At 35.7% G+C, this 25,526-nt stretch overlaps 1 protein-coding gene across 4 annotated transcripts in view; it reads left to right on the top strand.

Annotated features, from left to right (window-relative positions):
* Positions 1–25,526, top strand: part of LOC118182926 (solute carrier family 35 member E2A-like) — a 90,956-nt gene that overhangs the window by 14,617 nt on the left and 50,813 nt on the right. For all 4 annotated transcript variants that reach the window (XM_085808474.1, XM_085808471.1, XM_085808473.1 and 1 more), the window contains one exon: positions 21,438–21,774. In XM_085808474.1, coding sequence (XP_085664600.1) covers positions 21,477–21,774 — 298 coding nt within the window. In that variant the 5' untranslated portion in view covers positions 21,438–21,476. The remainder of the gene's footprint in view (positions 1–21,437; positions 21,775–25,526) is intronic.

A 25,526-nucleotide genomic window follows, 5' to 3' on the forward strand; every position in this document is an offset into this window, starting at 1 on the left:
TAAAAAAATTGATATTTATAAATTATACTTAAACGATCAAAATTTTATGGTTTATGTTTTTTTTTTCATTTGCTAGTGCTTTAAAGCTTTCTCTTTAAAAAGGCTTTTCTGTCGCTATGCCTTTTTCTTCTTGAAGGGGGAGAATATGTAAGAAAAAGAACACGTTAAAGATTAAATTAGCAACGTAAATTTCTCTTCTCTATTCTAAAAATAGTAACCCCTCTCTGCACTGTGCCATTTCGAGACTATTCTATGTCATATAATTCTTACGTAATTACGATGTTGTAAATGGAACTTAACCAGCCAGTAGTAATTTTAGAGCAATATTAACTGTCCAATCAGAATGCTTTGAGAACCAAAACTAAGTCTGAATAAGATTTCATCCTGAACATACGCACTTGGCTACACTGCTGTCTGTCTGCTCTGCTTTCTTGCTACAAAATTATCAAAAATGTAAACCTTTTGGAACAGGCACATTTAATGTGCCAATTTGTGTGTAACCACAACATGTTGCTGAAAACAAAACTGAAGATTTAATCTGTCTTTGCATCCGATTTCGTAGTCATTATGGATTAACACTACTACAGCATCAAAATTCCTGCTCCTGAATATATTACAATGAGTTTGAGTTTGAATTTATTACAACTGGCAGCCATTTATAGTGATTCGACGCAAAATATGGTTATGAAACTAATAGTTCTTCTGTGCTAACGTCCCTTTGGGCTATATATAAAAAATTACTGAAATAAATATGCTATTAGTAATAATTTAATGACAAAAATAAAAATTTTGCATTTTAAGATAACTGTCTACAATTTGCTTTTGCCACAATTAATACTTATACAGTCAAAAGTCGTTAATCCGGACTCGTCGGGACTTCGGCAATTCCGGATTATCGATTTTTCCGGATTATAGATCATCAGTTTAAATCTCGTAAGATGGCATGCAGAAATTCTAAAATTAAAAATATGAAACCGTAATTTATGAAATAAAGAACAATTATGATCTAAATGGTACCAAAATTTACAAAAAAAAAAAAAAAAAAGCTTAATATTTATTTGTTTACTTTATTAAACATTTCTTTCAATGTAAATTGTTTAAATTGCTTCGTTTTTTATGTGATAATACTTTCTCTTTAATTCTATAAACAGACATAATTTCTTTTTCAGTTACAAAGTTCCGCTGTTAAAGTCCTATAATTGCTGTGTCGAGAATACAGACTAATTTGTCAATCGAAATTTTTTCGTTTTCAATAACCTCTGTGTCACTTTCTTCACTATCAGAAGCGAATTATAATGACGAGGAATTTGATTTAAATCATATCAAAGGCGGAGTACATCGAGATGAAATACTACATTTAGTAAGGAATTATAAGCCAAATAAAATAAAAACATCTGCCCTGAAGATAAGGATAGTGCTGACAGATCAACTTCCAATTCATTGCGCGCCACAGCGTTAAAGATAAACGAAGTTTAGATAAACAAACGTTAAAGTTTATATAAACAAAGGATATGCCTTTATCCATTTTTTGTAGCAATTCCACTTTTTGTTTAATGGACTTCGAAACATAAACTGGTGTGCAAAAATTAAGGACGAAGTCGAAAAATTAGCATATCAGCTGAACGAAGAGGCAGAGCGGACAGAAAGACCAATCAGGAGATTAAGGTGATGTACGGTAGCACATGCGCAGATATGTGGTAGACGTAATGGGGGAGTGTCTGAGTAGTATAAAGCATGTTGTTGGTGTAAGATCAGTATTTCTGGCAAAGAGATTGCACGCCGTATAGCAGTTAAAATCACACCGAGTTGCTGCCTCAGCGAGAAATGGCGAATAATCAATCTGTTAGACGACATCTGGATGCTTTTACCCGAGGTCGAATCATTGGGAAGTTGGAGGAAGGTCGCAGTGTGACAAGTGTGGCTGCAGAGTTTGGAATTGCTCACAGCATCGTTTCACGACTTTGGAGACAATTTCAAACTACAGGAACAGCTATCCGGGGGGTTTGTAGTGGTCCTCCACGAAGAACCACACCCGTAGATGACCGGTGTATTGCCTTACAGGCCAGAAGAAACAGGCGGCAGACAGCAGGAGAAATCGCTAGACACACGACACAGGCGACTGAACAACCGATATCGCATTTTACCGTGGCCAGAAGACTGCACGGTGGTGGTCTGTACGGTGTGTACCTCTAACGCCTGCCCATCGGAGAAGGCGTTCTCTGTGGTGCCGGGAACACCGGAATTGGAGAGACAATGAATGGGGACGAGTATTCTTTACAGATGAGAGCAGATTCAGTCTGAGTAGCAATTCTCATTGCATACTCATCTGGAGAGAGCGGGGAAGCCGCAATCATCCGTCGAACATCATTGAAAGGGACAGGTATGGAGGTAATGGTGTTCTCGTTTGGGGAGGCATCATGTTTGGTAGTCGTACAGACCTTCACCTCTTCGATGCAGGTTCAGTCAACGGAACCCGTTATTGTAACGAGATTCTTCTTCCATATGTGCGTCTTTTTACAGGCGCTATGGGTCCGCAGTTCCTTTTCATTGACAACAATGCACCATGTCATCGCACGGTAGCTGCCGAACAGCTCTTAGAGAGTGAGGATATTGAACTTATGGATTGGCCAGCACGATCTCCAGATCTCAATCCCATAGAGCATGTATGGGATTTTCTAGGCAGACGCTTGGCAGCTCATACCTTACCACCAGTAACAATTCCGGAGCTTCGATTGGCACTGCAAGACGAATGGGCAGCAATGCCTCAACAACTCGTTGACACCCTCATTCTCAGCATGGGCAGATGCTGTGAAACCTGCCTAGCAGTCAGGGGAGATCATATCCCCTATTAAAGACCGGATGTTTCTTGCTGGACACCCATCACAGGGATGTTTCGGCCTTCAGTCGCATTGCACTCCATGCTACTTTTTCAATAAAGCTTCTTTTTATCCTCTGATTTCTCTTTTAGTAAGTGTTGCTTACATTACTCATGTCCTTACGTATTGGGGACCTTACGGTATTAAATGTGTTGATTTGGAAAGCTTTTGTACAAAGTTATATTGAAAAAACCGTCTCGTCCTTAATTTTTGCACACCAGTGTACTTTTGCTTTGTAGATCCTTTACATATTAGTAAATATATATCAGAAATTCTATTTGACATAATTGAAAGTTCAAGCTTACTTTTATAAAATTGCTCTAACAGTCTGCAAAAAATAATAAGCCGAATCCAATTCGAAGATTAAGGAACAACGCAATGTGCAACATTAACTGAATTAGATAATTTTAGCTTAGCTTATACCGTCCGTTATGATGCAAAAGCAAAATTTAAAGTTGTAAAATTAAACATTTAGCAGCAGTAGCAATAGAAGCTCCCTAAGGTTATGTGCTGTGCAGACACTGAAGACAAAAAAAGGTTTTAAACTAAACCAATTTATTAACAATATATATATAAATAAAAACATAATGAATAAATTTAAACAATATCAGGAACTTAAAAAAAATATAACAATCATTATCAAAAATTTCACTTAGTTGATAATCCATTAACCCCAAGGGTTACACTATTAAATAATATTTTACCTGATCCAAATACTGGCATTCAATACGCGAAAAATATATCACTAAACAGAAATTACGCAGTTATAATGAAATTCGCTACATTATTAAAAAGTCCCTGCTTCATGGTCAAGAAGGCACCTGAAAAATTAAAATTAAATCCTTGAGAGCACATGAAACCGGCAAAACGCCACTCAGTGTAGTGAAACAGGGGGAATCACAGCTTAGAAAAACATCGCCGCTAACTTGTGTTAAATGCCGCCTTCATGAAGAATATGGATGCCGCCGACGGCAGTCGCTCACATCATAGCCTCTTTTGAGAATCCAGGAAAAGTCATCTTGTAGACTGGAACCATGGCACTTATCACCGGACTGCACGCATCGCAATATCGTCTTCCAATGGGGACTGGAAACTGCACACCAAGGAGCAAAGAAACAGGAACTAGAAGGAATGAGCCAGAGCGACACGAGATACTTATACCTGAAGTAGACATGACGTCATCTCACGGCAACCAATCAGTTGTCGGCATGACTCGGCTTTCCAGATGACGTAACATCAAGTTTCGTTTTTGCATCTTAATTAGGCTGAAACAGTCCGTTCTTAATACAAACAGTGGCAGTGAAAAACGAAGTAACTACTATATCCCTTTAAAAATAAGAACTAAACTAGATGTTCTATATATAACTTATGTAAAAGCTAGAAATATTTCAAGGAGGAGAGATGATGCAGAAAAAGGGTTACAATAGGTCATATTTTCCAACACGTTATACATTAAACGCGCATTCGTAAACGTATTTTGCACATGCATATTCGCAGCCGTTGACGCATGCGCTGAATGTTTGTAGCTTTGAGGTCCGCATTATAGATCATTCCGGATTATGGGTGTCTGAATTAACGACTTTTGACTGTATTAACATTTATTTCTGTGAGATTCTTGGGCTTGTTTTTTTTGTTTTTTTTTTAACCCGAGTCTATAGTTGAAAGAGGTACAGACAGTTTATGATCAAGATATTCAATTACTGATCTCTTTAAATTTTTGATAGTATGGAAGAGAAACTTTGTTCATATATTTCTAAGGAAAATATTTATGTATATGTGAATATAATTTATGGTACTTGCATATTAACACAACCACCTTAGTGTAGTAGGGCGATTTTGTACAGATGAAAAGGTAAAAGTTACTTATCGGGTTCAAGTTGATGGTTTTCACAACATTTTTAAAAAGATTCCTAAGCCGTCGACATTTATTGTAAGTTGACAAACATTATAAACACATGAAAAGGGAACATATTTTAGCAATTTAAAATACAAATTTTAATTATTAAATAAGGATTGCATGACGCATTAAAAAATAAAAAACAATCTTCTCTCAATCTCTATATAATTCTTTTGCACTATTCCCAAATACACAGCAGTTGCTTAAAAAAAGGTAAAAGAATTGCAGCGGTTCAGTGTTGTGCAAACCTCAGTAACACCAGCTCTCTGTTAAATTCATTCCTTATTATTCCCTTTAAAGATTTTGTGGCAAAATTCTATATTGTAGAATTTTCTCCTCAGTTTTTTACATTGCTTGCAAATTCTCCAAGCTCATACTTTAAAATTAAGAGGGAAAATATCGCGTTTTATTCATAAAAACCATTGGAACTTGGAATGCAACTATAAGAATGCATACAAAAATGGTGACATTGCTTGACTGAGAGATTGCTATGATCATGGCTGCCTTGAAAATGGTTATGCACAATGGCTGCCACAGTTTGGCACATTCTGAAAATTTGGCAACATCTAGTAAAATGGTTGTGATAAGATGTAATTACCTAATATTTATGGTATGAATATTTATTTGTGGATATGCTGTGGGGAAAGAATGTTTATAGCCTTTTACCCAATAGATGAGAACTCCATGTTTGTAGTTACCCAGAACTGAAGTAATGGAACATCCTTCCACTGTTTTCAAGTGTATGGTTACTTTTTAAGTATAATAACTGCTTCTTTTCTTTGGCATTAATTAAATCTTATATGATCTATTGAAAGTGCAAGTGGATTTTGAGCCCAGTAGAATTTCATTTTTTTCGTTAATGCAAAGGTAGAGCTTTTTCTCAAGCATCTATTGGTGCATCTATAACTTATGGTAGATTTTTTAGGATTTGAACTAATACGCCAATTAAATATTTCAAAGGAACCAGTTTTCACCACATCTTTCCTCGAATTTTGTTTTTGAATACGTTGATTTTTTCTGAAAGTTTATGTAGGGGGGGTCCTTGCTTTTTTAAGTTCATTTAGATATTCAAACATGTCATTTAAGTAGGCCATTTTTTGCAAAATTAGTTTAATACTGACACTTAAAAAGTAAATTTATTCTTTTTTCTGTTCATGAACTCTGGACAGAACTCTTCCTTGTGACTTCTGACAAACTCCAGTATGAACAAAGACTGAGGTCATATCCAATTATGCTGCTTAAAAGTGAAAAAAATTCAATTGAAGTGTTTACATTTCATCCCATTCTCCATTTTTACAGTCCCCTCAGGGACTCACTTTTTGTGAGTACGAGTGTGGCAATCCCGAGGTACCTTGCCCTTCAAGGGATCACCTTCTTGGTGAGACGGGGTCATGATCCTGGAACGTACTGATCTTTCCTCCTTTCTTTTTCTTCTCTCCTTTTCTATGCTACTTCAATTATTCCACCTGTGTTGTTCCACCCTTTTCGAAGGTTCGGGCTGAAGTGATATTCTGTTACATCCCTTTGTTTCTAGTTTCTCATGGAGAGAAACTGCCTATGCATTTGCTGTGTGTTGTGACCAATAAGGCTGGAAAGGAGTTGAGGGGCGAAGCACTGTCTCCAATACACTGCTTTGGCCTCTGCTTCAGATTGAAATGGGAGGCACTTAGCTGTCCCCCATTACTGTCAATCGGCTGGTCACTTGCCTTTAGGGTCAGTGGCTTTGGGATAAGCTTTCTGGAGTTCCTGCTTTTGAGAAACCTGACTGTGGGGCTTGATATTACATATAGACCCAGTTAACCCTGGTGCAGGTTTCTGCATCCCCTTGTTGGACTCCATCGTGGGTGGGGCTGTGGGTCAAAATCTTACTAAATCTTCAATTATGGCCACTTTAAATATCACTAGTAATGTCTCAAATAAAAAAGTCAAAACATGTAAATGCTGATGATAATACAAAAACACCTAGGTTTCTAGTTATTAACAACTCAAAGGGCGATCTGCAAAAATGTCACCTTTTCTCATTCAGAAGACTTTACAATCATATGTAAGAGAACCCAAAAATATTAAGCAGCTGCGATCTGGTGATTGTGTTGAAATTTCTTCTTCATCTTAAACTGTAACACTCCTTGGATGAAAAAGCTTGGGCTAACAAAACTTTGAACTCTTGTTGAGGTGTTATTTCAGAGACTAACCATTCATATCCAAAGAGGAAATTGTCTCTGAGTTGACCAATCAGAATATCTGTGCTGCTGGGAAAATCAAGATGCGCAGAGGCCAGTTGATAAATACTAAGCAGGTTATCCTGACTTTCAGTTCACTTGATTTGCAGAAAAGTATTAAGGCCGGGTATTTGCACTTCCCAGTAAGAGCTTACATACTAAACCCCTTGCGATGCTTTCAGTGTCAGCAGCATTTCAGCCACTCAAAAATGTTCTGTTGTGGCACGTTCACATGTGCACATTGCTCTGTGGAAGGCCATGACAGTGATATCGTATTTGATGGCATATAAGATGCACTTTTTTTCCTAAATTTGGTCTCAAAAAAGTTACCTGCGTCTTATACGTGAAGGACACAGTCTTATACATGAAGGTAATTGCATTCAATAATTGTTTATTTGGCTTTTATGAAACGTGAGAACTAAAAGAAACCACACTATTGAAACTTTTTTTCCTTGTATGTGGCCGTCTAAATAAGGGTGCATCTTATATGCTGTCAAATACGGTAATTGCAGTTCCAATCCACTATGTGCAAACTGTAAAGGGAAGCACACAGCTTTCTCTCAACTGTGCCCAAAATGGAAGGCCAAAAAGGAGGTGCAAACAATAAAATTTCCAAGGAATATTTATTACGCTGAAGCCAGAAGGTTAGTAGCAGAGACATAGCCAAGGAAAAAATTATCTTATGCAAGCAGTGAAATCGGAACAATAGGCACACAAACAACAATATGCATCTAAAGTAGGCAAATCAAAATACACAGCAAAATATAGCATAAAAACCAAAGCCAATAATAATAAAAGTGCTGTATAATGAAGAAACAAAAGTTATTCAAACTGAAAACGCAAAAGGAAAAATGAAAATTGCAAAACCTTCCAGATCTCCTAGTGTGAGTTCTTTTGGGAGCATTATCTCAGAAAATCTTAACTCTGATATAGATGTAGAGGACAGAATAGCTATTTCGAAACATCTGTGTCCTCATAAAACAGAAAAAGAGCACCAAAAAGCAAATATGACACATAATGCCCACCCTTGTATCTTGGAATTGTCATGGCTTCCAACAAAACCTTGTTAGCATCAAACATTCGATTGATGTATATGAACCTTGGCGATTTAGGAAACTATGCTAAAATCAGAATTGGAGATATTCTAGGAAAGATAATCTGGGAGGCCAGCATGTCAGTGGAGGTGTAAGACTTCTCACCTCACTTGATTACGCTTCCAGTTTGATTTCTTTAACTACAAACCTCCAAACTGTTGCTACCCAAATAAACGTATGTAGTTTGGTTTCAGTTTGTTCCCTTTATTTGCCACCAAATCACCACATTGATCAGCAGGACTTAGGTGTAGGTGATCTAATAGGCCAGCTGCATGAATCCTTTATCATGATAGGGGATTTTAACGGCCATAGTCCGCTGTGGGGAAGTAGTGATACAAACTCCCAAGGCAGACAAATTGAGCAGATGATCGAAGATCATGTCCTTTGTCTCCTCAATAGTGGAGTAAATACCATCTTCCATGTTTTGCAGTGATGACAGAAGAGGTAATAAAGATGTGCCTATCGACGATGCTGTGAAAACTGTAACTGATGTCATTATTCGTGCAGCTACAGTTTCTATTCCGATGACATCAAGGAAACCTCCAAAGTATCCTAAACCATGGTGGAATTGTGAATGCAAATAAGCAGTGGCAAAACAGAGAAAAGCTTGGGGAATTTTGATAAGTACCCCACTTTGTCAAACCTTATGGTCTTTAAAAAGTGGATATCATATGTGTCATCAAAACATCATCTACACCTAGTAAAAGAATTTAGGAAAGAGTTAAGAAAGTGTGCGGAATGTATAAAGACCACTCATTTTCCTTTCTGGAGGAAGATGGTCGAGTGATGAGCACAACAGAAGAAATTGCAGATACAATTGGTGAGATATTTGCTGCCGTTTCCAGTAGCAGCAGCTACCCACTGGCATTTTTTTCTGAAAAGCATCGTCTCGAAAAAATTTCCATTGCCTTCAACTCTTCCAACTTAGAGCCTTATAATGGCAACTTTACTATGCTTGAGTTAAAGAAAGCACTGATGGAGACATGTAGCTCGAGTCCGGATCTAGATGGTATAAGTTATGCTATGCTGAACAATCTCTCTAGTAAGTTGTTGACTGTCCTTCTTGCTCTATGCAATCGAGTGTGGAAGGAGCACATTTTCCCCAACACATGAAAGGGAGCAATTGTCATCCTCATAGCTAAACAGGGAAAGATTCAAAGAATACATTTGAAGCTCGGCTAATCACTCTTACGAGTTGCATTTGCAAATTATTTGAAAAAATGCTAAACCACTGCCTAGTCTTATTTAGGGGGGGGAACTCAATCTCGCCATATCAGAGTGGTTTCCATAAAGGCCAGACAAGCAATGACAATATGATCCTGTTAGAAACCTCCATCTATCTGTAAGGCCTTCGTAAAAAAAAAAAAAGCACTTAATTTCTGTCTTTTTTGACATCAGAAAAGTGTGTGATAAAGCATGGAGTTATGGCATTTCGTGTGACCTTCATGCTTGTGGCTTGCATGGCAACATACCAATCTTCATTAGGATTTTTTTAAGGATTAGAACTTTTCAAATAATTATTAGCTGTGTTTTGTCAGCCGTTTTTGAATGGAAAGAGGGTGTGCCTCAAGGTTGTGTGCTGAGTGTTACTCTATTCAGTGTAAAAATATATTCTATTTCAGTGGAAGTTCCTCCCACTGTTTCAGAATCGCTGTATGTAGACGACCTTCAGATAAGCTGTCAAGGTGCAGATACGAGCTATGTTGAGAGACAGTTCCAGATTGCTCTGAACAGATTACAGAAATGATCAGACATGGATTTGTTTTCTCTAAACAGAAGACTGTTTGCATGCACTTTTGCAGAAAGCGAAATCTCCATCCTGAGCCTGAACTTCATCTTGAAGGATCATTGATTCCACTTGTACAGGAAGTTAAGTTTCTAGGTGTGATGTTCGATCCAAAATTAACTTTCATTCCGCATGTAATGTACTTGAAGAAGAAGCATCTCAAAGTGCTTAATCTTTTAAAAGTCCTTGCGAACATCACCTGGGTAGCAGAGCGGCTCATTGCTTCACGTCTACAGAGCACTTGTCCTCTCAAGAATAGATTATGGCTCAGTAATGGACATATCAGCACGGCCTTCTGTTTCTGGAAAACTTGATCCTATTCATCATCAGGCTTTATGCATTAGTTCTGGAGCCTTCAGAACATCCCCGCCCACCAGCGGCCGAGCGGTAAAGTCGCTGAACACTGGTAGTTCGGTCCGAGGTTCGAATCCCGCGAACGTGCTGGCTGCATGGGTGTTTTCGTGGTTTTCCCCATGTGTAACGTGTATACGAGCCAGTTTCCCTTAGAAAGTCCTCCACGAAGGTATCCCTCCCCTTAGGCAGATAGCCCTAGTGTGCTTTGCCATAATTAAATACACCAATCAGAACATCCCCAGTTGGGAGTCTATATCTGTTGCTTCGAACCGTTTCTTCAATTAAGATGAAAGCAATTGTCTCTTGTTTATTATTTCAAAATTTTATCAATATTTCATAATCCTTGTCGCCCTCTTTGCTTGATAACTATTACAGTACCCTGTTTGCAGCAAGACCTGTATGTGTACCTCGTTCTATATAAGAGCTAGGTCACTAATAGAAAAATACCTCATGTCCGATGTGAATGTCCAGACCGTAAAACATTTTGAAATTCCACCCTAGGAGAATGCAAATATCCAACTTCTTTATGCTTTTCATGATCTGAACAAGAGGAGTACAGATGATATTGTATACTGATAGTACTTTCTTGAGCAAAGACAAAAATATAACAGATACATTTCTCTAAATACGGACAGTTCAAAAGAAAGTAATCATGTTGGAATTGGTAATAATATGAAGATCTGTTGAGATTGGTAATCTGTTGAGATTGGTAATAATATGAAGGGCATTTGTTTGCATGATATCATCTTGGTCAAACTCTGAACTGACTACTGTATACGAGGCACTTTCTTTCATATTTGGACTAGCCAAACAAAGGTTTATAATTTATACAGATTCATTCAGTGCACTGAAAGCTTTGGAAACATTTTGGAACACCCAGAATCCTGTAGTAGTTGAAATTCTGAAGTTAAACTTGAAGAACTGTGGACTTGACATTCTTTACTGCTGAGTTCCTGGGCATGTAGGGATAAAAGGTAATGAATGAGCTGGCAGACATCAGAGCAAAGTGTGCTCTTGAAATGTCCATTCGGCTCATTCTTTTTAAAGATGTTGTGACCGGAAAAATGCCCACAGTAAAAAAGCTCACAGGAAAAATGCTCACAGGTATAAATGCTCACAGGAAAAAAGCCCACACAGAAATATGCCCACATAGAAAAAAGCTCACTTAGAAATATGTTCACATGGAAAAAACTCACATGTAGTACGAGGGCTATCCAGAAAGTAGATTACGTTTTGGAATAAAAAAATAAACAAAGTATAGGAAACAAATTTTATTATATACAGATGAAAGCCACACTCAAATACTACTTTTCTACATAGTCACCATACAAATTAAGGCATTTATCGTAGCGATGTACGAGCTTGGAAATTCCTTCGTCGAAAAATTCGGCCGCCTGCGCCTTCAACCACTTCGTTACCTCTTCTTGCAGCTGTGCGTCGTCATCAAAACGCTGCATAGCCAGCCACTTCTTCATTGCTGGGAATAGGTGGAAGTCGCTCGGTGCCAGGTCGGGACTGTACGGCGGATGAGGAAACAACTCCCACTTAAAAGATTCAAGAACTTTACGAGTGACATTTGCCGTGTGGGGCCGGGCGTTGTCGTGAATCAACAAGATCTTAGAGCTCAACATTCCTCTGCGCTTGTTTTGAATTGCTCTTCTGAGTTTTTGGAGAGTTTGGCAATACCTTTGAGAGTTTATTGTAGTGCCTCTTTCCAGGAAGTCCACCAAAATTACACCTTTTCTGTCCCAAAAAACAGTCGCCATCATCTTCCTTGCCGACATTGTTTGCATGCATTTCTTGGGTTTTTGGGGAGAACTTGTGTGCCCCCACTGCATTGATTGCAATTTCGTTTCACAGTTCACATGTTTCACCCATGTTTCGTCACCAGTAACGATGCGAGAGTAAAGAGTCACCATCCTTATGGTAAGCGTCCAAAAAGTTCAACGCTGCAGCCATTCGCTGATTTTTGTGGTCCTCTGTCAAGATTTTTGGAATCCATCTTGCACAAAACTTGTGGTAACCAAGCTTTTCGCTGATGATTTCGTGCAACAAACTTCGCGAAATTTGTGGAAAACTCAAAGAAAGTTCCGTTATTGTGAAATTTCGATTTTCACGGACTTTAGCATCGACTTTTTCGAGAAGTTCGGCGGTCACTATGCTGGGTCTCCCACTTCGATCTTCGTCGTGAACATTGGTTCGGCCATTTTGAAATCTTATGACCCACTGACGCACTCCACCTTCAGTGATAATGTTGTCCCCATACACTTCACGAAGCTGCCGATAGATTTCTATCGGTTTACAGTTTTTTGCAGTCAGAAACCTTATTACTGAGCGCACCTCGCAGCTCGCGGGATTTTCAATTAACGCAGACATTTCAAACCGTCACAGTATCTGAACGGAGCACAGCACGAACCTCTCACTAGCACGGCTAGATGCAGACTGAGCTGCGCAACGCTCTGACCCCAAGATGGCCGCGCTAGCCCCGCCCCTAGCGGACACAGACGGAAACGTAATCTACTTCCTGGATGGCCCTCGTATATATGCTCACATGGAAATAAGCCCACTGATAAATAAAATACAAAGAAAAATCTTTACATTAATTAATCAATAATTAATCGATTTGAACATCGCACACCTACTTGAATTTTTCAAAGAAAAATTATTTAAATTACCAAAACATCTTTATATACATATCAAAAACTGTATAACTTATGTGTAGATTTAGTTGCTGTATAAGATTAACAAATGGACCGTTTTGAATTAGGAAAAAGAGAGGAGGAAGGAAGGAAGGAAAATGAAACACAATATACAGCGAAAAATTATTACAATTTTAATTGTTAAAAAAACAAAATACAGTCAAAAGTCTTTAATCCGGTCTAGTCGGGACTTCGGCGATTCCAGATTATCGGTTTTTCTGGATTATAGATCATCAATTTAAATCTGGTAAGATGGCATGCAGAAATTATAAAATAAAAAATATGAAACCGTAATTTATGAAATGAAGAGCAATTCTGATCTAAAGGGTATCCAAAAAAAAAAAAAAAAAAAAAAAAAAGCTTAATATTTATTTGTTTACTTTATTAAACATTTCTTTCAATGCGCACATGCGTAAAGCATACATTATGCATAGTCAAAATTAGAAAATTGCAACCAGAAAACTATTTGATGTGTATTCATGATATTTATAATGACAAGGAATTTGATTTAAATCATATTAAAGACGGAGTACATCGAGATGAAATACTACATTTAGTAAGGCATTATAAGCCGAATAAAATAAGAACATCTGCCCTGAAGATAAGGATAGTGCTGACAGATCAACTTCCAGTTCATCCCCCCACCCCCACAGAGCAGCGTGAAATTGATAAACAGATTTCGGAATGGTTAGAGAAACAAAGGATATGCTTTTATCCATTTTTTTGCAACAATTCCACTTTTTGTTTGATGGACATCGAAACATGCTTTCGCTTTGTAGATCCTTCGGCAGCTCCAGAATCAAAAATTCTTTTTGACATAATCGAAAGTTCAAGCTTACTTTTATAAAATTGCTCTAACAGTCTGCAAAAAAAATAAGCCGAATCCAGTTTGAAGATTAAGGAACAACACAATTTGCAACATTAACTGAAATAGATAATTTTAGCTTAAATTATACCGTTGCTTATACATGAAACGCTCACGTGTAAATGCATTATGTGTTTACGCATGCGCAGAAAGTTTGTAGCTTTGAGGTCTGGATCATAGATCATTCCAGATTATTGACGTCCGGATTAAAGACTTTTGACTGTAATAATAAGTATAAGTTACACATGTTATAATATAAACATTTAGAAGAATAAGCAAATAGGAATAATTATTTTATTTAAATTACGTAAAATGCCTTGTTATATATAAATCATGTATACTTCACATAAACTTATAAGATATTTCTTCCTCATTCTTAGCATGCTTTCGTGGTGTGGTGGTATGCACGCTGGGCACGTGTTGAAAAGGTCTGTGGTTGGATTCCCAACGAAGGCTTTCTCATTTTTCACATCTCCTGCTTCTAAAATACCTAATGTTTCTACAAACTTACTGAATATTAGCTAATATATGTAAATATCTAATTTTATCATCGATTTCATCATAGTTTCTTACATGATTTGTGATTACCAAATGTAAGTTTTCATATTTTCTTTTACTTCAGTATGCCCTGTATTTGCAGTAGCTAGTAATAAACAATGACAGGCTAAATCTTTTTTCAGTTTGTCAAACAAAAATCTCATACTGAGATGTCTACAATTAAATGATGAATTTAGTACCTTATGAAAGCTTTCTTAATAGTTTGTTTTAGGAGAATTTCGAAGGCTGCTTCATAATGATTCCACACTTTGATTGCAAACTGTGGTCTTCAGAACTTTTTTGGCTCCAAACTTAAAAAACTACATTCAGACATCAAATTCTATAGATACACATGAAAAGTATGCAAAAACAGAGTAAATAAAAAGCAAAAATAAACTATTGGCAGTTACAAGGGAAAAAAATGTCATACAGGGGGCAGTGGTATAAAATATTACAGTACATGCAAAATTTTACTGTAGTTTTCATTCTTTTATATACCGCCTCTGAAAAGGTTAATATGAACATTTGTCCAATAATTTTTTAAAATGATCAAATAATTTTTCTTTGAAAAATTCAATTAGGTGTATGATGTTCAAATTGATTAATTATTGATTGATTAATGTAAGGATATTTTTATGTACTTCATTTATCAGTGAGCTTATTTCATTTGAGCATATATCTATGTGAGCTTTTTTCCATGTAAGCATGTTTCTGAGTGAGCATTTTCCCATGTGAGTATTTTTCTATGTGGGCATATTTCTGTGTGGGCTTTTTTTCCTGTGAGCATATATATCTGTGAGCATTATTCCTGTGGGCCTTTTTTCTTGTGGGTTTTTTTTTTTCCTAGAACCAAAGATGTTAGCAGTGTTATGAAGCAGAGGGGTCTTGTACAAGTAGCAGTTACTCTGGGATACTCAGCTTAGTAACAAGCTGAGAAGGATTAAAATGAAAATGGAATATTGAGAGGCAAATAGAAATCAGAGAGAGGAAATGCTTTTAACTCGCCTCAGAATTATCTTTTAAAAGCAAAGAGCGAGCCTATTTGGTCCAAATGTAATTCTTTGCTTTCCGTGTGTAACATTTTAGTAGATTGCCCATATTTCAATGCACTTCATAAGAAATATTTTATTGCCTCTAAAGGTAAATCTTCATAATCTAATTGGACAAGTCTCTAAAAACGATATATTCTTGTATTTAAGAGGTAGTGGTTTTTATCACTCATTTTAAAATGGTTTTAATGTTTGAGTAATGTATTTTAAATATTTATCATGCATGAATTTTACCTATTTTATTAGGTGAATCATCTGGATTTTATTGTTAATCTCAGCTGTCATAATGTTATTATTTCTATTGGTTTTATCAGTATGCTTTTATTTTAAACTTACCTTCTTTTTAATATGTGTACTTGTAAGTTATTTGTGTGTGTATTTGGTTGCTTGTGAGTATCTGTAAACCTTAGTTTAACGTCTGAAACTAAGGGAACGTTCTGACATGTGTTTCAGCATATATAACCTTCAAGGTTTTGTGCCAGGAATCCCACAACAAAGCAAGCAACCAACCATTTTCACAGTAAAAGTTAAAAAATGCTGGATGCATGAAAATTCCGAATAGTTGAGCATATAAGAAATGTGTAGTTCATGATAGTGTGGCTTTGAGCCTTATGAATGGAAGGTGAAACCTCCAGATGTGAGTTCGAGTTATATCCTGGTTGAGTTTTCTCAGCCTAAAATCATTTGCCATCTCTAGTTTGGATCCTGTGAATAGAAGAAAAAATTTTTGGTATGACATTTTAAAAGCTATCTTATTTACTATCATCTTTGGCCCACCAGCGGCCAAGCGGTAAAGTCGCTGAACACTGGTAGTTCGGTCTGAGGTTCGAATCCCGCGAACGGACTGACTGCATGGGTGTTTTCGTGGTTTTCTCCATGTGTAACATGTATACGAGCCAGTTTCCCTTAGAAAGTCCTCCACAAAGGCATCCCTCCCCTTAGGCAGATAGCCCTAGTGTGCTTTGCCATAATTAAATACACCACACCATTACTATCATCTTTAATACCAAAAGTCTGCATTTAACATTAAGTAAAAAATTAATAAATAAAAGCCTACATATTTTCATAGGCTTTAAAATGTATGAAATATAAGCATCTGATTCAGTGGAGTAGCGAGCATAACTAGCGCCCGGGACAAATACCTTTTTACCTTTTTGGCGCCCCCCGAAAAAAAAAACAGAGTGATATGATGAAAATCTTGTTTGAAGACCATTTGTTGCCCCTCTGCGAGTGACGCCCTCAGACATACACCCCTTGCCCCCCTCCCTATGCCACTGATCTGATTATGAAATTTGTTGACCTATGTAAGATGGTGGAGTTCTGCCAAGCTTGTACCAGCCATTCTGGCAGAAGTTAGAAAGAACTAATTGCTCTTTAATCAGTTAACTAATCAAGAGATAGTGGTTATGGATATAGCACATAAGAAAACATAAATCACTGGTCATAATTTTTTATGTTGCATTGACATTGATTATTCATTTTCAAATAAAGTTGCATCTTGTTCTTAGTTCCAGGACCCTGTAAATTTTTTAAATACTGTACTGGATATCGTTCTGTTTCGAGAAAAGCCTCAATTTTTAATAATTTGTTTCAAAATGTGAGAGGGAAAACAGATGAATGGCTATATCCTTCATCACAAAAACTGAAACAGTTTATTAAGAGTTAATCAAGTTAACATGAAAACAAGGCGAAGACCTTATGATTTTTTGTGACATCTTATCCATTTCTGAGGATAAATCTCACAGTTGGGTAATAATTTTTGTTTGTTCCAAAGAATATAAGTGAATGTTTGTCAAAGAATTGCACAAACTCGGTGTTCATGTATTGCTAAGGGGCACTCGTAAATATATTTGTACCTTTTTTTAAAATTAAACTTTGATTCTAATTTTTCATTTATGACTTTCAGTCTCTTTGGTACTGTTGCCTCATAATCAGTTATTTATGGTCGTTTTGCGTTTAAATTTCTCATGGCACATTCGCTGAAAAGCTCTCATTTAAATAACAAAGGTGTTAAATTTTCAACTTCTTGTAATTTTGTTAATTTTACCTGTTTGATAAAAATTAGCCTAAACATTGTATATTTTCCATCTGGGAAACATATACAGTACAAAGTCCGTAATCCGGACTTCCATTATCTGGAATGATCTATAATCCGGAGCTCAAAGCCGCAAACTTTACACATGCGCGTAGAAAATGGGCATACATTATGCATGCGCATAAAGAATGCGCGTACATTACGCGCATATGCTTTACACATCCGCCCGTTGAAAGAAATGTTTAATGAAGTAAACAAATATTAAGCTTTTTTTTTCGTAAAATTTGATATCCTTTAGATCATAATTGCTTTTTATTTCATAAATTACGGTTTCATATTTTTAATAGTATAATTTCTGCAGTCCATCTTGCCAGATTTAAATTGATGATCTCTAATCCGGAAAAAACCCTAATTCGGAATTGCCGAAGTCCCGACGAGTTTCGATTATTGACTTTGTACTGTATAAATGTATTTCAGTAACATCACTTTATCATATTTACTTCCTTGTGGGAAGTAAAGGAATTATTGTAATCTAAAAAAAAAATTGAGTATCATATTTCTATGGAAATATCCATTTAGACAACTTTTTTGAGTGACATCTATATGTACGAACGGAATGAAGGACTCTTCTTTTTTTTTTTTTCGAAAATAGATTGTAAAATGAGTTTAAAACAAATTAAAAAGGAATTTTTTTATGACTTTTGCGTGTCTTGCATACCCTAAAAACAATTAGTTGTAGAATCTTGAAATTTTTGTTTGATGAAATCTCATTGTTTGATGCAGTATTATTAATATGAAGATTTTATGATGAAGATGAAAGATTTCTACCTTGCATAACAGCAGTTGATAAAATGTGAATTAAGAATTTTGATCAGAATTGAAATCACTGTGAATCAAGTGATTCTCCTCGCGACCCTAAATAATTCAGTATGCAAAACTGTTGGTGAAATAAATTTGATCTCTGCCAGGGGCGTACCTAGAACTTCCAGCGCCCGGGGACAACTGAAGAACTTTCGCCCCTTTCTGTGTGCCAAGAGTGGAAAACATTTCATTAAAAAATTTCGTAGCATCATTTTGGCGCCCCTTGATGCTGCGCCCGGGGACAGATGTTCCCCCTTGCCCCACCCTAGCTACACCACTGATCTCTGCATTAGGATTACCAAGGCATTATTACGAAAGATAGAGTTTTATGTGAAGAAGTGTTCATTGCAGCATGTTAATGTTGGCTGCAAAAATTGGAAAGGAACTGCATAAAAAAGAAATGACTTGAAATTAAATTTAAAGGACACTCATAGAAAACTGAGATAAGCTCTTAAGTATGAGTGGGAGAAGGTTCACCTCATCAACCATAAATTTTTGTATTCAAACTTCTTCCCTAAACTGAAAGAGTTCTGTGTGGTCTGCAGGGTGAAAAAGGCTTCTTCAGCAGTTACTCAAGCCATTTTCAAGGGGTGAATAAAAGTAGTGATCTACAACGAATAGCGAATCTTCCAAGTGGATGACAACTTTTGTGAAGTGTAGGATCACACAACAGGAATGTAAGCGGAAACTGCCTGAAGTAAAATTAACCTGAGGCAAAAAATGTTAGAGAATATTATTTTTTAGATTAACTTCGTATTTGTACATTCTGTGCTATTCCAATAGCCATTATCTGCTTAAAAAGCAACATGGCAGGAATAGTAATTTCCAGAAATGGAATTATGTGCCGTTTTATTTGACAATAAGTCTGTGGTGGAGAATTTGAAATCAATTAAATTATTACATACATAATATAATTTAAGAAATTAAATTAGTGACTAAAAAAAAAACCTGTCATTGCATGATCCCTATTTCAAATTGTATTTGTATTTCAAAAAATAAAACTACTATTTATTGCAAACAACTTGCATTTCAGAACTTGAGAGCCGCAATTAAGGTATGGGGAAGTCACAGTTTGCCCATGCCTGATCTAGACAATCCTGTGTGTATTTGATGACATGGTGACATGAAAAGAAATTTATCATAGAAAAGGTGAAACGTAAGGCAGAAGAACTTTGTCGAAATATTGTTGACCAGTCATAGTTCCAGTTTCAATCACATATAGAGGCATGCAGCCAATGATCATGCATGCCGGCCTATACTACATACCTTCCTATACTACAGCCTATACTCTATATATCACCAATTAAATCTTTCCCATAGAATATTTACTTGATACAACACTTGACCACTTGCACCAAATCCTTTAAAAATCTTTTATCAGTGTGACTATTTTATTTATTATTTTATCTATCATGTGATTAACAGGCCAGGAAGTTAAACATTATGTATGCATACATCTTCTTACTGTGTATCATACTTATTCTAATTTTTCAAAAATTGGTTCCTTTCATTTTGTGGTTTCTGTTCCATCTTTTGCAATTAGCCAGCAGTGTATGTATATGCAAGATGGAATTTTCAGTCTGGTAAAGCTGATAATAGTGTGTGCAGGAGGTATGCCCAGTATTCCATGACTCCAAACATACATTCACATACTTAGAGCATTTCAGTTGGTAGCAGAAGAAAAGAAGCAAACATCATCCTAGCAGGATGAAAGCAAGTGTGAGAAGAGCTAATATTATGTTGTTGATGTTAGATTAATAATAGTGAAGTTGCTACATTTATCAGTAGAGGGACATAATATTATATCATTTCTGTTGGTAAGTTAAAAGTTTTGGTTTGATTACTTTTCAATTGTAATATTTTGAGTTAGTGACATTGCAAAAGAGAAAAAATACTTTTTATTGTTAATTGTAATTGGAGTCTGCCATAGTAAAACTTGCACTAAACATATTTCATGTGTATAGTGAATGATGTGCTTTTACACTACTCAACTATCAGGGCTGCAGTACATTACAAATAAATTCATTTGTATTTATGTCTGTTATTTATCTGATTGTGCTATATATTTTATTTCGTACTTATATATTTTCTTGTTGGCATTGAAAGCTGTTGAAGATCGTGCTAAATTTGCAGCTACCATGCCTGTGGAAGTTTGAAAGAACAGATCGCTTTTTATGTAGTTAGATAATAATAGATCACTTTATTTAGCTAATTAATAGATTATCTGTACAGATATATGGTATTAAGATACTTGAATATTTCTGTACTCAAGCTTTGAGAATATTTGACAAACAAATTCATGAAAACTAATGGCAGTCATTACAGTGAAAAAAATCCTTCGTTGTGAACTTGGTGTCGCATAATTTTCTTAAACAAGAATCTAAAATGGATGTGTGTGTTTTATTGCCCCATTTTGATAAACCCCTCATACATTTTATAAAGGCCCACCAGCGGCCGAGCAGTAAAGTCGCTGAACACTGGTAGTTTGTTCCGAGGTTTGAATCCCGCGAACAGGCTGGCTGCATGGGCATTTTCGTGGTTTTCCCCATGTGTAATGTGTATACGAGCCAGTTTCCCTTAGAAAGTCCTCCACGAAGGCATTCCTCCCCTTAGGCAGATAGCCCTAGTGTGCTTTGCCATAATCTCAATAAACCAAACCAAACCAAACCATACTTTTTATATTTTTAACATGCACATCTATATAACCAGGCTTGTAACTTTGAAAATACTGTATTGCTTGCTATCCTGTAAGGGGCAGGTTCCCAATTTTAATAATTTTTTCAAAATTCGTGCAAAAAACAAAAATAGCAGTAACTTTGATTTTCCTTCACAAAAAGTAAATTCTTTTATTGACGACTATAAAACCAGAGTGAAGATCTGAGTATTTCATGATGTCGCACATCTGCATTATTCGGGCTAATTTGGGCCAATTTTATTTGTTGAAAAATTGGCCAACAGGAAAATATGTGAATACAATATTGTTTAATTTTCAAAATTTTTCTTTAAAGTAATATTATAATTTTATAGTTGCAGGTTTTTCTATTATAAATTTCTGTGTATCAAAAATAAAATTTCTGTTAGTGAAATTTTGTGACTTTTTTTAAACAATTTATTCATTTTGTTTTGCTATAAACTGCATAAATAGAATATTCTATTATTTTTCAGATCTGAATGTTCTACTGAATTACATTCTGAACATTGCTAATGAATTCTGAAAGTAGCACAAGTCAGCTTAATGGACATTATAATATAAACTATCAATCATTACCTGATTTTAACTTAGATGGCTGTAAGAATAATCAACCTGTTGTTCATAAATCCATTGATAGTCCCAAAACTTATTCGTTAGAAAAATGCAGCAACAACAAGTCACCAAATCATCATGGTCTTATGTCGACAGGCGCATTTTATTGTATTACTCTTTGGTATTTTTTTAGTTTTACAACTCTCTTTCTGAATAAATACATTTTATCATATGAACAAGGAGATCCAACTGTTTTAGGTAAGATAATTTTTACATTTACTTTTTATCATGCTATTTAATTTATGTAAATATGTGTAACACTTGTGTAATGATAATTTATGTAACTCATGTATTATAAATACCTGTGTAGAAGACCAAACAGTTTTTTTTTTTTCAGAATTATTTCAGTATTTGAGTTTTTTCAGTGATTGCTCTCTCATTTGATAATTAAATTTTATTCATCAAGTCTTATTAAATGTATTTTGGAAGTCATAAGTTAAATTCTTTAAAATGTATAAAAGTGAAGAAAAGCAGAAATTGTCTCTGTAAATTAGAAAGCTGTAAATTGAACTGATCATTAACTTTCTGTGAAGCTTCATAATGAAAAGAAGTAAAGAATAGAAACTGTAGTTATATATATAATATTCTAAAAAAACAATTTTAATATGAGCATTACAGTGCTCTCCATGTACCTATAACTACGATCAATGATCATTTTGACCGCTTGGTCCGAACAGAAGAAAACACTCTTTGCTAATATTGTTTATTTGCTAATATTACTATTATTAAGTTAATACTTATAACGATACATTTTGCTTGTTTAATAAGAAAGTAAACTGAGTAAATACATGCAACCAAAGGATAATTTATTGGAACAAAGAGAAAAATAAAGTGAATAAATATATTAATATAGCAAAGAACTAAAAGAGGAAAATAAAATCACTCTAGATATTTTTAAACCTCTTATCATTTAATAAATCGCCTCAAAATTTTCAATATGAAATAAATTTATTAAAACGTACACATATTAGTACTTGCATTACTCAGTTTTGCAGGGCATAGATTACTATTTTTTTAATTTATATTTTTTAAATTTAACCTGTACAGGTTCCACAGACATATTTTTGAGAATATTCATAAATATTCAATCTTTTGTTGCCTCTGCCTGTATTTATTTGGCATTGTTTACGCTTACAGAAAGCTTTAACGCAAGTATCAATTCTCTTTTTGTTAGATACAGAAGGTTTGCGAGTTTTTGATGAAATATACGTCTTTTGAATCGTCTCAGCCATATTCAAAATAAAATCATGACAGTTGGTGTTCTTACATTCAATTGTTTCCTAGTAAATAAATTATCCATGCATTTATCGCAGCCAAATCAAGAACACACACACACACACAAAAAAAAAAAAAAAAACTTAAACTGGCCAACATCTGGGTGAGGACTTCACCGAGTATTTTTTGGTCATCTGGTTCAAAACATCAACTCCATATTTGGTCGAATTGTAAAAATTAACAACTTCAGTTGTCTTTTTTTCATCAAATGAGATTTCTAGTATTGGGTGCATGGTACTCAGGAGCAGGACATTCTTGCTTTTTTTTTCTTTGATAAGACATAAGCGTTATATTGTCATTCTTAGCAGTCTTACTAGAATAGAGCTCATACCTCATATTTTTGAAAGAATGAGGTAGTTCTCTTTTTGAACAATTTATTGTGCCAACACAGCTTATCCCTGAACTCCTCCTTTCTTGTATTAATTTCCGCAAAGTTAAAAAAAAAATTGTCTGTTGTTAGGTTTCTTCCAGTATTGTAGAAAGGTTCCATCAATTGAAAAGCTGAATGCTTACTTACTGTTTCTCCCTGTGTTCTTGTTTCATCTTTTCCCGAATAGGAATATCCATTCAGTAAATATTTTGACTGCACATCAGTAGCAAGCCAAAATTAATACCAAATTTGTCCACCCTTTTAGGCATATACTGAATAAATTGGCACTGGGTCTTCATGGGAAATAATTGTTGATCAACTATTTTTATATTTTTGCTTGGTTTATAACATTTTCAGTAGTTTTCTATAAAAGCATTCCAGATATCTGAAACAAGGGCAAATGGATCAGTTTACAGTCTTTGGGATCTAGTTGATTTCTTGTCGAAGTCCAAATAGCTCTTGTCAATTATGTCTGAGTGGATAAGACTGCTGATCACTGGTAGTTTGACCCAGGTTCTAATCCTTGGTAGGGATTAGTTGCATGGGCATTTGTGTAGCTTTCTGCATGTGAATGGTATTCAGTCATCTTAGAAAGTCGTTCGTAAAGGTCTTTGTTTCCTGAGATTAATAATAACCTTTATGTGTTTTGCCATTACTCACTAAGCATGCATGCCTATCAAGAAAACTAAATTGTTATAGATTATTTCATAAAAACAAAGCACACTGAGGCTCTCTGCATAGCTCTATCCCAGTTTTGTTTGAGAACAAATGGGGATGGATGGTGATACGGTATTCTTTCCTTGTCATTGACTTTTTTGAGGACTTTCAAACTGTTAAATGCTTGATTTCCACATGAACATCATAGCCATACAAATCTGAATTGGATTGGATTATTTAAATCACTGCACAATATACGAGAGCTAGCTGCTTAAAGATTGTGTCTTTATGGAGGATTTTTTTGAGGAAAACAGGTTCATATTTACATTACACATGACAGAAATCTGGCATTTGAGTTTAATTAGTACTTGTTCATGCCATTTGTGGTTTGAATTCAAGTTAATCAATATAGGAAACATGACTATCTACCATACCTCATCTGTATCTTTTAAGTGAGGTAAATTTGTCTTGGACTGACCTGTGAAGAAAGACTCCAATATCGTAGTGATCCTAACATAATGCCTAGCACATCTTGGTACAACTGCATGCAGAAATATGTTCATCAGCTTGAAACATTTGAAAACATATTATACAGTAGCTGTCATTTGTGGTCTTCTGAAATTATTCTCTGGCCCAGGTAAGACTCGGAGCTTGATGTATTGATAACAGTGGTATACATTTTGACTGACGACTTCTAGATCCCCGTGAGCAGTGTATGCTGAATAGTGCATTGATTGATGGCTTAAGCAACAAAAGCATTAAACTGAGATGAATTTGATGTAATGTTATTGACTAATTATTTATCAGCTGTCTTGAGCTGCTGGCTATCCTAATTCTTGCACCATTTATTGATGCCACCTCCTTATGTGTGCTTCAGATGTTTATCTTGATTTAATGTGTTCTAAGCCTACTCTTCTGTTATTCAGGGAAACAAGGGATTTACACTGCCTTACAGGAAAAGGGCCCCACCAACTTGACCTTTGAAATCTATTCAAACTGTGATGAATCCTTAACATGTTGCTAAGCAAATACCAGTGGTTACTGTGACACTGATATGATTTTGTATTATTAAGTTAATATATGGATAATTATACTGCAACTACAAGATCCAGCAGAATGATGTACTTGATTTTAATTTGCTGCCTGTGCCTTGTGTTTGTATTTGAATGGTATGTATATTTGAACAGCATAAGTCATGTCATTGTAGTGTAAATTGGTAGCATTTTTTTGAGAAATACTAATTCACGGTCACCATGATACATAAGTAAGTTAAACAATTTTGCATAGCTTAGAATCTGTGACTATGAAATGCACCATTTGATTCCATCAAAGATGAAGCTACAGCACACTCCGTAAATTAACCCTTTGCACTCGAGTGGTGCCTCTCAGGCACCACTGCATGTGATGCGATAACTCGAGCGGTGCCTGAGAGGCACCATTCAAATCGATGTGTTTATTTGTGTTTGACCTAAGAAATATCGCTTGAGAGATCCACTTGGCCTTTTGTAGATCATATTACGAGGTGTCTGAATAGCTATAAGGATGTCTTATCTCAAATAAAGGTTGTCTTTGCAATGCTTATGCGATTAAATGTCTTATCTCAAAAATACTTGCGACCGCGGGTAGGACTCTGTCTTGGACATCAGTT

This window comes from Stegodyphus dumicola, chromosome X1 (genome assembly GCF_044657685.1).
Source record: "Stegodyphus dumicola isolate Sdum_Otavi_A_Nest chromosome X1, ASM4465768v1".
In the NCBI taxonomy this organism is placed as follows: Eukaryota; Metazoa; Arthropoda; class Arachnida; order Araneae; family Eresidae; genus Stegodyphus; species Stegodyphus dumicola.